Source organism: Mastigoproctus giganteus, chromosome 2, assembly GCF_048544385.1.
Source record: "Mastigoproctus giganteus isolate SK-2022 chromosome 2, ASM4854438v1, whole genome shotgun sequence".
Lineage (NCBI taxonomy): Eukaryota > Metazoa > Arthropoda > Arachnida > Uropygi > Thelyphonidae > Mastigoproctus > Mastigoproctus giganteus.
This window is the reverse complement of record NC_143576.1, coordinates 139,261,727-139,278,410: the sequence shown is the minus strand read 5'-3', so window position 1 is coordinate 139,278,410 and position 16,684 is coordinate 139,261,727. Positions and strand designations below refer to the sequence as shown.

Genomic DNA, 16,684 nt, shown 5'->3' with positions numbered 1-16,684 from the left:
GAAAATCGCAAAAAATACGAAAACTTACAATACAATTCACTTCTAACTACACAATGCGTTTTGCAACGTTAACAATGACACGGGTTGGGGAGTCAGGAGGGAGAGGCTAGGTCCTCCCCTAGATTGTGTCAAAAACTGAGAATGGACTCAGCCAAATGAACACAGTCCTACTGCGCACTGCCATAGGCAGCTGAAAGACCTCTAAGGAAATTGCTAACGGGGCTGCTCGGTCACTGTCCACTGCATGCAAAGTTCAAAAAAAAATTTTTTTTTTTTTTTTTTTTCAATGATGATCTCTGGTGGAACCCCAATTTATAAACCTTGATCTATAGGAACTTTCCCTTATTCCAAGGATGTTCTCATTATTATAACTAAAGGTTTGGTTACTTGTTTTGCTTCTTCCTTGAATATAATTTGGATAAATTCTATCATTACCATGTGCCTTTTTTTACTTTTAGCAGCAACAATTTTTCTTCTAGCTTCCTTATGATTATAAAATCATGTAACTTCCAATCAGTAATAGAAAGACTTCTGCTACTTCCATCCTCTTCAGGTATTTGAATCTCTGTGAATGTAGATACAAATATTTATTTAGTTTGTAAGAAACCTGTACAGAGTCATCAGTAGTTATAGCCCATTTGTATCAATCGGATAATGTGGGTTCATCCCTTTTCTTTACACTCTTAACTGGAGAATTAGCCAAACATTTCTGTCCTTTACTTTGTATATTCAACTATAATCTTTGTTGGCTGAAGTGATATGAAACAATTTTTCTTATGTGGTGGTAGTAAAGAAGCACCTGATAATGCTTACTGTTGGCTTATTCTTCCCTGTTGATAGTTATGGAGTAGGTCACCAATAGTATGCTTGACAAGTGCCAGCAGTCCAAGAATTTTCTGAAGGTGGAGAGGAGGGGGATATGTCTATCCAAAACTGCCACTTATGCGTGATACTGATACAATTTTTTTTTTTTTTAAATTCTATTAATTGACTATCCTTTTGCAGCAATTTATGAGATGTCTATTAAAGTGAAACAGCAATAAAATTCTTGATTTCTGATGATGTAGGGATTTTTGATAAACTTATTTTTTAAGATGTTTATAGATAAAGATTTTAGTATTTACTGTCCATAAGGGTTGGTTTTTTTTTTTTTTTTTCATCCATCTGAAATGTGTTTTAACCTTTTTACATTTTCATTTTTAGTAATTTGTAATAACACATTATGACATTGCAAGTATTCAATAGTATTGGATAAATTTATATGTTTATATATTTATATATTTATAAATTTATATATTTACAATGATAAACTATATGAATTATCCTAAATATACTAAAATACTAAATATGTAAATAAATTTTCAGAGAACTTAATGGTTTATTGATATGCTATAAGCTACGAACCATATCTCCACCACCAAGAAGGTATGTATGTCTAATCTGTTTATCAATTTTTAAGTATCAGTTTTGTCATACTTGCAAAGTGCATCATCTACTTGTTTACCCTCAAAGTATGCCAAAAAAAAAAATAATCGCACTGTGTGTGTGTGTGTGTCATAATTATGCACTTTGTCATGTCATCTATTATTTTAATTTCCATTAAAAAATTTAATAGTTCAAAAAAAAAAAAAAAAAAGCCAGCAGGTTTGATATTAATTCATTCTGATATTCAGCAGCCAAATCAAAATAAAATGTTCAAAGGTATTTATGTACAAAGTTTTCATTTTTATAGTATTCTGAGAACTGACTCATACATGCTCTTTATTAACTCACATGCACAATGATTAACAAATCCGTGTTGTGATGCCATATAGCTCTACTCTTATAAAGATCTTGCATTACTTATATAACTTTGATTCCTTTATTTTCTTCAATATAAAAGTCAAACTTACGCATTTGTAATTACCCAATTCACTCTTTGAACCATCTTTATGAATAGGAAAGCAATTTATGCATTTTCAATCTATGGGGACTTTCCCTTATTTCAAGGAAATTAGCATTATTATAGCTAAAGGTTTGGTTACTTGTTTTGCTTCTTCCTTTAATATAATTTGGATAAATTCTATTTTATAAGAATTATTATAAAGAATACTAAAATTCACCTATTTAATAGATATTTTAAGTTGTTTTTATTTTATTTTATTTATTTATTTATTTATTTTTGTTTATTGTAAGTTCCGGCATACCTGCTGGAGGGTTAATACTTCTCAACATGTTGCAGTGAGATCATTCACTCTGTTCTAACCTTGTTCCTGATATTATACATAGTATGATAAGAAGTTATATTTAATGTTTATATGTTCATCATCATTATCTTCAGCCATTGTCAATCCACTGTAGGATGAAGGCCTCCTTAACATGTTTTTAGCAACTGCAGTCGTATACTTTCTGTTACCATTGTACAACAGCAATTTCACAATTTCATCGATCGACCTCATCTTTGGTCATCTTTTTCTTGGGCATATTCTTAGAGTCAAGCAGTGTCCATTCCAAAATTCGTTTGGTCCATCTGTCATCAGTTTTCTTGGTATGTGATCTGCCGAATCCTTGCACATGTGTTTTCAGTCTCTTTTTTGGTTATGTTCAGAATTCGGCATCCCATACTTCTCTTAGCGGGAAAATTAGCAGGTCTCGACTATTCAAGTTGTCTGTCCAACTGTCCATACTTCTCTGTGTGACCTAGTCTTAGTTCTTAGTCTTTGTAAAGCTTTGACGTTCAATGTCAATTTTTCACAACCATATGTTAAGAACAGGGAGGATATATTGATCAAAAACTTTGTTTGAGAAAGAGTGGCGAGTTTGTCTTAAACTATATAAAGCTTTCCAAATGCTTGCCATCCCAGTTTTATGTGCCATTCAGTTTGCATCATGATATTTCCAACTGTTGAAATTTCTTGTCCAAGGTAAACATACCTTTCCACTTCTTCTAGTTCTTGTCCATTGGCCAGGATTTTCTTTGGTCTGGTTAATTTTTCGAACATAACATATGTTTTCTTGATATTAGCATTAGCAGAGGCATACGATGCAAGAAAGCAAGTTATATAGCATCAATAAAAAAAATTTACCCATCCATTTGCTCCAAAACTTTGTCCACTTTGAATTTATTTAAGCTGTCAACTTCCACGACTATAGCTGGAAGTTTGCTCTAGCAATAGACTACCCGCTGACTAAAGGCAAATTTCCGCAAATCTATTTGACAACTAACTTTCCTCAATTTCAGTTTATACCCCCTTAGGTTTAATCTGCTTCTTCTTAGTTAGCCTTTGATGACTTGACCAGCACTTCAAATTCACCAAATTTATTTAGATGTCTTTGCTCAAAGCTGATGAACAATCCCATCAGCTTTGAGCCTGCTCAATCCATTCAAGACCTTATAACTTCAATCACATCACCTTGCAGATGCCTAGTCTCCAAATGCTGCAATTTGCAGAACTTAAGCCTTTCTTTATAAGACACCCCTTTATTCCCTTCACCAGTCTTGTTACCCTTCTCTGTAGTCATTCTAGCAACTTTATATCCTTCCTAAAATACGCAGTACTCAAGGTTTGGCCTGACAATTGCTTTATACAAGGGGATAATTACCTCCTTATCCCTGCTAGCAAAATTCCTGTATATCATTGACAAGATCCCATGACCTGCTCTGGCAGCCAGTCTGCACTTCTTGGAAAACTTCATATTTGACTGCACAATTACCACCTCTTAATTCTCCACTGCCTTGAGTGTAACCCCACACAGTTGGTACATTTCTCTGGGGTTACTGCTACCCATATGCAGTACTTTGCATTTGTCAATGTTAAACTTCGGTTGCCACTTCTCAACCCATCTGCCCAACTTTTCTAGATCCTATTGCAATAGCTTACTGTCATTACTGTCATTAATAACCCTGCCGACTTTTGTATCATCTGCAAACTTCAACATTAAGTTTGATATACCTTCATCAACATCATTGATAAATATACAAAACAACAATGGGTCCAACAACGACCTTGGGGGACACCACTAATAACATTAGTCCACGAAGAGCAGTGTCCATTGATAACCACTCTGTCTTCCCCCACTTAACTATCCTTTTATCCATTGTAGCAACTTGCCCTTAATGACATTTTGCTCCAATATGTGCAGTAGTCTTCCATGTGCAATAGTATCAAATGCTTTCCTGAAATCCAAGTATATATCAAAATAATTTTTGCATTCAGTTCCTTTGTAACCACATCATAGTATCCAATCAAATTGGTCAGACAAGACTTCCCCTTAACAAACTCACGCTGTCTGAATTAATACTGCAGCCTTGTTTAGATGATCCTGTAATTCTTCTTTAACCACTGACTCCATTATTTTCCCTGGAACAGAAGTTAAACTAACAGGACTGTAATTACTCGTTTTACCCTATGATCCTCTTTTGTGAATTGGAGATACATTTGCACATCTCCATTCCGTGAGGCCTTCCCCTGAGTCCAGTGATGCTCTCATAATTATGGCTAAGGGTTTGCTTACTTCTTTTGCTGCCTCTATTATAGCTGGATAGATCCCATCCACCCCAGGTGCCTTTCTTATGTTTTAACTTCAACAATTTCTCCTCCACTTTGCTCTCGGTTATTACAAAATCATTTAACTCCCTCTTAGATTTTGATAAACATCCTCCCTGAATAATTCTTCGTGTGTGAATGTAGATGCAAAATACTCATTTAGTTTGGCAACTAAACATTGATATCAAGTGGATCAATCTGATTCATCCCCTTCTTTTAGAGTTTATATAAGTAAAGATGTCTTTGCTTTTTTCTTCTTTACATCCTTTGCCAAAGATTTCTCATCTGCCTTCAGTTGCCTAACCTCCTTTGTTATTTGATTGCAGACTAGCTTATATCTACCATAGGCTTCTGTATCATCTGATAATTTATATGCATCCCATGCATTTTTCTTCTCTGATACGAGTCTCATTAGTTCATTTGGGCCTAAACCTAGAACAGTATTTCTTAGTTGGAACAGAAAGCCTAGTAGCTTCCAAGATTACTTCCTTGAATGCTTCCCATTTAGAATTTGCTGTTGGTAACATCATTAGTTTGTCCCACTGTATAGAATTGAAAAAACTCTGAGACTAGTGTAGTCACCTTTTTGAAAACGAAACCCCTCCCTTTACCCCTGATGGTAATTAAATGTTTAAGTAAATCCCACATCAGTACACTTTGATCACTGCCACCTAGTATGTATAATCCCTGCTGATAATCAGATCAAGAGTATTACTCCTTCTGGTTGCTTTTCTTACATGCTGCTGTAGAAAACAATCATCCAATAAATCCAGAGAAGCCTTGCTAGTGTGTGAGTGACTTACCCACAAGTTCCAGTCAATATCTGGAAAGTTAAAATCCCCCATTATAAGACATTGTGATTTACTTGCCCATTTTATTTCTCTTTATAATTATTCATTGTACTCATCAGAATCATTAGGCCTATAACAAGCTCCTACCCTCATTTTTGCTTTCTCAGTGCTTATGTCACATCAAACTGACTCAACATTGCACTGTCCATCTATATCAACTGGATGCACTTCCTTAGATTTTGTTTCTTAACTAACAGCATAAACCCTCCTCCATTCCTACCCTGTCTATCCTTTCTGTACACATTGTACTCCCAAAATTCCATTCTGCACTGCTTATATCTGTGTGACTCCCAAAATTCCATTCTGCACTGCTTATATCTGTGTGACACCACGTCTCCAATATCCCAACAATATCCGCCTTTGATGTCTTGACCAGCACTTCAAATTCACCAAATTTATTTACTATATTCCTAACATTGGTGTAGATACAAATATACATGCTCCTGTTCTTATTCTTAGTTACTCTAACACAGCCCATGTATTCACTTGTTTCGTGATATTCCTTTTTAAACCAAATTTCTTGCTTCTATTCTGCAGTTCTTCAATGTTTTGCTGCAATTCTTCCAGATAATTGGCAAAAAGAATATCATTTGCAAATTGTAAGTGATTTAGGTAATCTCCATTTATCTTGAGTCCTTTATTGTTCCCATTCTGCTTGCAAAAAAAATTCTTCTAAACAGACAGAAAATAGTTTTGTCAAGATTGTATCTCTTTGTTGGACAGCTTTTTCTGTGTTGATCTGAACTTTATCATTTTTGACCCATATTGATGCAGTTGGCTTTTCTTTTCATGTATTGATTGGAGAATATTCATGTAAGCTCTGTCTCCACCTTGTTGAAATATTTGTGACTATGTTTATATATTATATATTATTCATATATTTATATATGCAAATATATGTGACTGATTTAGAATAGGCATATATGGACTTGATGATATGACGTTTAAATAAATGGCATCTATCCCTTTTGGAAAAAGGATTTAATTCTTACTGTTTTTCTAGCCCTTTTGGAAAAAGGGCTAGAAAAACAATAAGAATTAAATCATTACTAGGTTGTAAGAATTAAATCATTACTATGTCCTCCTGTGTAGTGACTGTAATGACCGAAATGGCCATTTTGGGAAGATGGCATACTGCATTAGAAGTAAATAATTGAAATTATATCACAGATTAGAAAGCAAGGCATGTCCCAGAGATGCCTTGGCTCGGGGGAGGAGGAAGATGACTAGCATCCTAAGATGTTCTTATAGGAATAGGCCACTTTTGTAAGCTATGAAATTTGGAAATTTAATTGTCATGTGGGGATACAGCCACTCCCCGATTAACGTAAGGGTTGTGTTCTGCGGAACTCAATGTAAGTCGGAATTTCACCCATGCTAGTGCAGCACCTGTAACTGTGTTCGCTGAATTTATTGAATCAAAAAAGAAATGTTCAACAAACAATAGAATTATTTATTGTATTTATTCAATTTTTTATCTCATACACAGAAAACGTTACAAAAAAAGAGAGAAGACAGGCATAACAACAGTAAGTTTTACCTTACGAGCATCTTTGCCAGAATTGACGTCTTCAGCTAATAAATACACCGCTGCGGAGGTTGAGGGCTGTGGAGATTTAAAAGGGGTCGGCTGCTCAACCTTATGAAAGAACATATTAATGGATGACTGGACGGTGCTTTTTTCTTTTCATTGTAGATTCTTTTGTAGCAAGCAAGCATATTATTCACTCCTCTGTTAACTTTTAAGAATCATTTGCTGTCAGGATCCATCTTCTCAAACCTCGCCCTTGACGATGCAATTTCACAAAATGCCATTGCCATCTTTCTGGTGATGAAGCCTCTCGTTTGGTTCATCTTGAGCTTCATCAGCATTTTCTTCAACTATCGCTGCCTTCAAGCCAATAAGTTCTTCATTACATAATTACATAATTCCTCCTCTTCTTCCTCTATTAACTCCTTCACATCTTTGGCAACAACCTCCAACTGAAGTAACTCTGCAACCTTTACAATCTTATTTGTAACCGCTTCACATGATTCTTCTTTTTCAAACTCTTCGAAGCCTTTTAAGTGCTGTGGGCATATTTTCTTCCATATACCATTTAAACAAATTTTAGTAATTCATGCCCCAGGCCTTATTAATGTTTAAGATGGCATGGTAAATATTGTAAGATTTCCAAAAGTCTCTTAATGTAAAATTTTTCGCATTGTCTACTGCAGACAATGCCTGAGCAAATGTTGTGCATAAATAGTATGCTTTTAAATTCGAAATAACACCCTGATCCATAGGTTGGATGAGTGAAGTCGTGTTTGGCGGTAGAAATATGACTCGTGTTCGAATTGAAATCATCTAGATGCATAGGATGTTTTGGGATCACTGTTGATCTTAAGTGCTTTGATCCTTTGACATGTTCTTTTATACCTACACTATCCTTTAAAATAGTATTCACTGTAGAAGCAGCGAGACCTAATTCCTTACAATAGATGACAAACTTTCTCCTGCTTCATACTTCTTAATCATTTTCATCTTCATTTCTAAATAAATTTTGTTTCATTACCTGGCACTGCCAGCACTTACACTTTCCGTTGGTCCCTCTCCCTTCATCATTGTAATACGTAAATGGGAATGAGGAGAAATTTCTGAAAATTTATTTTTTATATGATTGAAGATTTCAGTGAAGGGGAACACATTTCACCATAATATCGTAACGTAAAAACCCACAGAATTCCAGTTATCGGGATTATTGCAAATGCAATAAGATCGAGTATACCACCCGTTTATAATAGATTGCGCTAACAGAAAAGCCCAATAAACTGGAAAGTGCAAATTGTTTTTTGGTAATGACCTCCAGAAATATGCTTTAGAAAAATGTCACAAAGGTATTCAAAATTGATTCTTATAATGGGGACATATGATAACAATGAAAGTGTAGTGCAATTTCCATTATAAATGACCTTTTAGAGAGATAAATAGCTTAGTTATATAGCAAAAATTTCAACTTCCAAATACTTGGAACGAGTTACAAAAAAAAAAAAAAAAAAAAAAAATGTATCCCTACAGATGCAAAATATATATATATATATTTTTTTCCAGTTTTCACTGGCCGGCAAAAACTTTTATGTAAAGTCGAATTTGTATAAGTCGAGTATTACGCAAGTCTGGGAGTTCCTGTATTATTTCTGATTGAGGTGTTTGCTGCTATAAAAGAATTGGAGACATTTTCATCCTTTTAGGATGATAGTGATAGAGACATTTTCTCCTTTTAGGAAGATGGAAACAAGGACATTCAAATTAAGGAATGAAAATTGTAGGCTGTATAAGAAAATTTACATTTACTCAAAAATTAACTATTAGGTTAAGTTACCACCTAACCTTATAAGAGTCAGAGAGCTTAGAAACTTACTATACCGTAATTAAATAAAACTAAAGGAGCATGTTTTTATTTTTTGAAGTTTTTATGGCATTACTACATAAGCTTTGCTTCCTTGCATCATTCTGCCATTTTGATATTAATACTAAGTGTAGGGAATACAAAAATGAGATTGGGAGTGCTGTTGGCCAAATAATTGTGATAAATATGATGATTTATGTAACCCCAGGGCTAAGTAAATATTCAGTAAACAAGCAATTAAAGCTTGTTTTTATTGAGCTTCTCGTACTATGAGTAGATTTTTACGCTTTATTCCATTAAAATTTAAAGCTATCTTCTGCCTCTGCAACTGTTCCTTTCTTGCTTATTAACACCGAAGTGTTAAAAAATACAGAAAACAACTGAAAATGGCTGTTATTTTAACTCACTTTGAAAGAAATTAGTTGGTACCCTAATATGAGTGAATAACGTTCCTGTTAAATATACAGGAACTCCCCAACTTATGTAATACTTGACTTATGGAAATTCGACTTTACATAAGTTTTTGCCGGCCAGTGCAAACTTAAAAAAAACGTGGAAACGTATTTTGCATTCCGTAGGAATAAATGGAGGTATCGTGAAAATATAATGTGAACACCAATAACATGTTTTTTTTTTTTGTAATTCGTTCCAACTCCTTGGAAGTTGAATATTTCACTATATTACTAAGCTATTTATCTCTGTAAAGGGTTATATTTATAATGGAAATTGCACTACCCTTTCATCATTATCATGTTCCGTTATAAGAATCAATTTTGAACGTCTGTGATATTTTTCTAAAGCACGTTTCTGGAGGTCATGATCATAAAATAATAAAAACAATTTGCACTTTCCAGTTTATTGGGCTTTTCTGTTAGTGCATCTAATTATAAACGGGTAGTAAACTCGATCTTATTGCATTTGCAATAATACTGATAACTGCAATTGTGTGGGATTTTACGCTATTATGGTGAAATGTGTTTCCCTTCACTGAAATCTTCAGTCATATAAAAAACAAATTTTCAGAAACTTCTCTTCATTCCTATTTATGTATTACAATGATAAAGGAAAAGCACAAGTGGTGGCAGTGCTAGGAAACAAAAAATTTATTCAGAAATGAAGATGAAAATGATTAAGAAGTACTAAGCAGGACAAAGTTTGTCATCTATTACAAGGGAATTAGGTCTCGCTGCTTCTACAGTGAATACTATTTTAAAGGACAGTGCACATATAAAAGAACATGTCAAAGGATCAACACACTTGTGATCAACAGTGATCACAAAACAGCGTTCAGGTGCTATACCGAAGATGGAACAGCTGTTAATAATATGGATGGAAAATCAGATTCAGAAGCGAGTGCCCCTGAGTCTAATGACCAGTCAAGCAAAAGCACCAAGTATTTATAAAGATATTAAGGATGAGTACGGTGAACCCCAATCCCAGTTCATGGCAAGCAATGGGTGGTTTAATAAGGTCAAGCATCGCACATGCGGTGAAGTTGCCAGTGCCAATTCTACAGCTGCAAAGAAATTTTGTGATGTATTGGAAAAAAATTATTGATGAAAGCTGCTATTCGACACAGCAAATTTTTAACATTGAAGAGACTGCTCTGTATTGGAAAAAAATTCCAAACATACATTACCAAAGAGGAAAATACAATGCCAGGTTTCAAGGCGTTAAAAAAAATAGGGCTGCACTGTTGCTTGTGTACCATTCTGGAAATCCTCGTGCATTTAAGGGCATAAATAAAGCCACCCTACCCATGCATTTCTGATCGAACCAGAGAGCATGGATAACAATATAATCCTCCCTTTGAGGATTATTCTACCCATATTCTACCCGTAATAGATGTAGCCAGGTGGGATGGAGCAGCAATGCGTAACACATGCTTCTTGATTAGACCGGGGTTTGATCCCGTCACCACCAAATACGGAGGATGTGGAAACGTCAGGGAATGACTACTGCATATTCCCGGAGCAATATGGCCTTAGTTGCTAATGCTCCTAAAAAACAAAACCAAACCAAACCCATAATAGATGGTGTGTATGTTTACTTCTCATTTCCTCACATAGGGCTTTGGAAGATGTGAGAATGATGTGGACATCAGATAAGTTGCTTATCTGATGTTGTTTTCAAGCTTGTTGGGCATTTCTCTGGCAGCTAATGCTTCTCCATATATATAGCAGTGACTGATGAATACTACAGATGTAACAGATTTAACATATATAATCAGTCTGTGGTGTCTGCCTGATATTGCACAAGCCCCATCAGCACTAACTCCTGTACATTTTGACCACTTGCTTTAATTTTTATTATAAAATCATTCAAACTGTTAAACACAACTCAACACTGTTAAAAATTACAGTGAATAGTACATGTTAACAGCTTGAATGTAAGTAAACAGTCTGTAAGTAGTGCAGTACCACACTGATGTACTTGTAAAGCCAATGTATATTCAAGTTTCACACAGAGTGAAACAGTTCTATTTTTTTTGCTTTAATGCTAACAATAACACAACAATTATTGTTATTGGGCTGTTACCTAAAACAGAATACTATTTAAAATGTGTACAAAAATATTTTGTGCAGTATACTTAAATTTAGATATTTTAAGTTCACATGAACTTAATTTTAAAAAAAAACAAAAAATATTATTTGGCATTATTTTTTTATTAAGAACATTACTCTGTGATCTCTTACAGATCAAAGGACTCCAGTTTCAGAAATGTTGGTTTAAAAGTTTAAAACAATTTTCAGCCAAAGGCAATTAAGAGGAGAGTCCATGCAAGAAGTCTGAAAAAGAATATTAGAGAGGAGAAATGTATTTTTTGTACCACGTTAAAAGAAGGATACAGAGTGAATATCCTGGGCTCCTCCTTCCATATAATGAAAGGAAGCCCAGCCTTTTGCCGCACTTACCCAAAAAAAAAAAAAATAAAAACACCCTACCTGTGATCAAAGTAACTTTTAAGTTTCACCCAGCTGTCGATCTTGGCGATCCATTCGAGGCAATTTCCTGCAATCTCATCTTTAATTCTTCCTCCTTAATTTGAATATGTCTCTTAATTCTAGCATCATTTATAATCATGAAAATTTAAACTTCATTTTTTTTTCATATAGGTGTCCTTTTCTAATCTTATCAGGTATGTTACCTATCATTGAGTAATTTCAGGAAACTTGATGCTTTTTTTTTTTTGGTGTAACTTCTATTATCCAATGAGTGTTCCAAATGCAGTCTCAGAATTGCTTTGTACAGTAGGACTGTGACCTCCCTACCTCTGCAAGCAAATATGCAAAAAGTCATTGATAGTACACCATACTCTACTCTCTGCCTGGATTGTAAACTCAGTTTCTCTCCTCCTCTACCACTCTTGATTGAAGTCCTGCTCCTACCATTGTTATTTTGGGGTTGTTATACCTCAATTACAAAAATTTGAATTTTTGCAACATTATAACAAAGCTCCTAATTGTATAGGGTGTTCACAAACTTCCTTTACAAAACTAAATTCTTATTATGTAAATAGGGTATGTGATACAAACCTGAAACCATTTCTAGGTGATATAGAATACCTTCAAGTTTTTATTCATCAAATAGTAAATTTGCACACTGCACTAATGTCAACATAATTGCAAATATCTTAGTTTTGTGAAAATGTGTGGAGGAGGAATCCTGAAGGAGCACTGCTTGGCATTCATCATTCACTGCCCTTTAAATCTTCACATCTGCAAATCTTTTCATCAGTGTCATTTAAGAAATTTAGACACAACTTAAGAAATTGCAGAACTTAAGCCTCTCTTGGTAAGAGGATCCCTTCATTCCCCTCACCAATCTTGTTGCCCTCCTCTGCACATGCTCAAGCAAATCTACATCCTTCCTAAAATTAGGCCTCCAGACCTGTACGCAGTACTCAAGGCATGGCCTGACCATTGCCTTATACAGAGGGACAATCACCTCCTTTTCCCTACTAGCAAATTCCTATAAATCATTGACAAAACCCTATAAACTGCCCTGGCAGCCTGTCTGCATTGCTCAGAAAACTTCATATCTGACTGCACAATTACTCCCAGGTCTTTTTCATTTTCTACCACCTTAAGTGTAGTACCACACAGTTGGTACGTTTCTCTGGGGTTACTTCTACCCATATGCAGTACTTTGCATTTGTCAAGGTTAAACTTCAGTTGCCACTTCTTAGCCCATCTTAGTTATTAAGTTATTAAGCTCAGAAAACTTCATATCTGACTGCACAATTACTCCCAGGTCTTTTTCATTTTCTACCACCTTAAGTGTAGTACCACACAGTTGGTACGTTTCTCTGGGGTTACTTCTACCCATATGCAGTACTTTGCATTTGTCAAGGTTAAACTTCAGTTGCCACTTCTTAGCCCATCTGCCCAAATTATCTAGATCCTGTTGCAGTAGCACACTGCCATTACTGTCATTAACAACCCTGCCAACCTATGTATCATCTGCAAACTTCAACACTAAGCCTGATATACCTTCATCAATATCATTGATAAATATACAAAACAACACCCAAATACGGAGGATGCGGAAAGGTCAAGGGAATGACCACTGCATATTCCCGGAGCAATATGGCCTTAGTTGCTAATTCTCCTAAAAACCAAATAACAAACAAAAAAAACAAATAACAAACAGAACAACAGAGGACCCAACACCGAACTCTGTGGGACTCCACTAATAACATTAGTCCACGAAGAGCAGCACCCATTAATTACCACCCTCTGTCTTCTTCGACTCAACCATCCTTTTATCCATTGTAGCAAATTACCCTTAATACCATTCTGCTCCAATTTGTACAATAGTCTTCCATGCGCAACAGTGTCAAAAGCTTTCCTGAAATCCAAATATATGATATCAAAATTATTTTTTGCATCCAGTTCCTTTGTAACCACATCATAATAACCTATCAAATTTGTGAGACAAGACTTTCCCTTAACAAACCCATGCTGTGTCTGAATTATTGCTGCAGTCTTGTCTAGATGATCCTGCAATGCATCCTTAACCAGTGACTCCATTATTTTACCCAGAACAGAACTAACTGGTCTGTAATTACTTGTCACCCTTCGATCCCCCTTTGTGAATTTGGGATACATCTGCACACCTCCAATCCGTGGGGATCTCCCCTGAGTTCAAGGATTCTCTCATAATTATGGCTAAGGGTTTGCTTAGTTGCTTTGCCGCCTCCTTTAATATAACTGGATAGATCCCATCCACCCCAGGTGCCTTTCTTATGTTTAACTTCAACAATTTCTCCTCCACTTTGCTCTCAGTTATTACAAAATCATTAAGCACCCTGCTACAATTTGATAACCTTCTGCCATTTTCAAACCTTAATAACTCCTCATGTGTGAATGTAGATGCAAAATACTCATTCAATTTGTTTGCTATCTGAGCAGGATCATCAACAGTCGAACCATCGATATCAAGTGGATCAATCAGATTCATCCCCTTCCTTTTAGAGTTTATATAAGTAAAGAAATCCTTGCTGTTTTTCTTAGAATCTTTTGCCAAAGATTTCTCGTAATCTGCCTTCGCCTACCTAACCTCCTTTATGATCTGATTACAGACTAGCTTATATCTGCCATAGGCTTCTGCCGCCTCCGTAGCCCAGTCTAATCAAGAAGCATATGCTTCTTGATTAGACCGGGATTCGAGCCTGTCACCACCAAATACGGAGGATGCGGAAAAAGTCAGGGAATGACCACTGCATATTCCCAGAGCAATATGGCCTTAGTTGCTAATGCTCTTAAAAAAAAAAAAAAAAAAAAAAATCAAATAACATAGGCTTCTAAGTCGCTTGATAATTTATATGCATCCCATGCATTTTTCTTCTCTGTCACGAGTCTCATTAGTTCATTTGATATCCATTTATCAATTTGATGGTCCTGGTACTTTTAGGTACTCCTCTTCTATCCACTTTTCTTTTTTTGTTTTGTTCATCCACTGTTTGAGTCATCTGTAACATTCAGTTACATTGACTTGTTGGTATCTACAATTGAGTTTGTAGATAGGACCATCTTTCCCTGCTTGGTGTGCTAGAATATTACTTTTGAAGAATGGGTTCCTCTATAGTAGGTGGTAATATTGAAATTTCTAGCTATCTTGTGATTTTATAATTCTAGGAATTTGAGAAATTATGATTGTTCCAGCATTAGTTGGTTTCTCCATTCTGTAGTGAAATATTCCCTCTGATTTTTTAAATACCATTGTCTGGGTCGAGTAGTCACTGTTCGCTGCAATAATTTTTGTCATATATCTCCATTTAATTTTAGAGAAAATGCTTTAAACTACAGAAAAATACACAATTAGCTAGAAATTTCAATATTACCACCTACTATAGAGGAACCCATTCTTCAAAGTAATATTCTAGCACACCAAGCAGGGAAAGATGGTCCTATCTACAACTCAATTGTAGATACAACAAGTCAATGTAACTGAATGTTACATTGACTTGTTGGTATCTACAATTGAGTCCCTCACCACTAGGTGGCGCTGCCATCGAAACACTTTGACAATTTCCAGAGTTTAACAACTGATTTTTGTTAGTATATATTTGTATTAAACTGGATTATAACTAACTTACGTATATTATAAGTAGTGTTTCCTGGGAAGCGAAAACGTATCCCCCCCCCAGTTGATTGCCACTACCCAGAGAGCACTATTTTGAAGTTGTCTGCTCATTGGTGGGGGTAGGCACCCTAAGTGTAGGAGCTCACAACTCATTTTTTACTTAATTGAACAATATGAAAAATGCCAAAAGGTGTGAAAAGTTTACATTCTGTGCAATTTTTGAAACTAAAACACCACACAGAACAGTTCAATATTTATGTAGAATTACAAGTGCAGTTAAATTATTGAAACTGTGTCAAAACAGCATTTCACTCTGACTAGTCAAAGGACAAATTTACCAGCCAACTGCAGTAATTTGACTGGATATATACCAGCCAACTGCAGTAATTTGACTGGATATATGTATAAATGAGTAAATGTAATAAAATAACTAATCAAAAACAAGACATAGAACAAAATAACCCTGTCACCAGCAGGAAACAAAGTTCAGCATAGTTAATAGGGATTTTATCCACAAAAAAAGAATTCTGGAATGAATGTTTGGCATTAGCTCTTATCAGTCATGTCCTTTTGTCAGTGCAGCCTGGCACAAAGGAAAAATGTATGGTTTATCCTGGTCAAAGTTTAATCAAAAATTTAAAATAGGAACATGTGCATTGTATGCAAGAATTTTTTATTTTTTTTCCATGACATGTATAAGCACTGAGACTTCTTCCTCTCATATTACTCGTGGTTAAACAATTGATTTTTTTACCATTTGGTAGTCCCCCCCCACCCCATTCGAGCACCACATACACCTAGAAAATTATAATCTATAATATTATTTGGTGATATACCTTTTCAAAATCTAACATATTCCTTACAGAAGTTTCCCCCTTTTTTTAAAAATTCATTATTTGTATTATATCATTTCTTTTTTGAGATTATACTAAATATTGTTCATATTTCTAGTTCAGGAGGAAGTACAGGTTTTATGCCATATCCAGTAAACCCTGTAAATGACAGAAACTTTAATGGTGACTTCAATCCTGGAGGAAATTTTTCAGTTACAGCTCAGTCTAATTACTTTCAGGGGAGTAGAACCTTGGGAGGCCAGAGCTCAGGTTAGTTCTGAATCAGTTTTAATAAACTGGTATATGAATTCAGATTCTATGTTTAAATTTTTTTTTTTTTTTTTAACTTAATAATTTCACAAGAAATTACTTAGATCAGCAATGGACAACCTGTTATCCTTAGAGTGATTGGAAAATAATTTCATTTTTATGTAAAAATATTTTTCAAAATATAAAATTACAAATGTTAGGAGTCTCTCAAATGGAAGACATTATTG

The 16,684-nt window shown here is 35.0% G+C and overlaps 1 protein-coding gene across 1 annotated transcript in view; it reads left to right on the top strand.

The window, feature by feature from the left end:
- The window catches only part of Mvb12 (multivesicular body subunit 12-like Mvb12), a 185,844-nt gene that overhangs the window by 137,597 nt on the left and 31,563 nt on the right, over window positions 1–16,684 (top strand). The window contains exons 7-8 of the mRNA XM_090368688.1: window positions 1,366–1,425; window positions 16,306–16,457. Of these exons, the coding sequence (XP_090224814.1) occupies window positions 1,366–1,425; window positions 16,306–16,457 (212 nt within the window). The remainder of the gene's footprint in view (window positions 1–1,365; window positions 1,426–16,305; window positions 16,458–16,684) is intronic.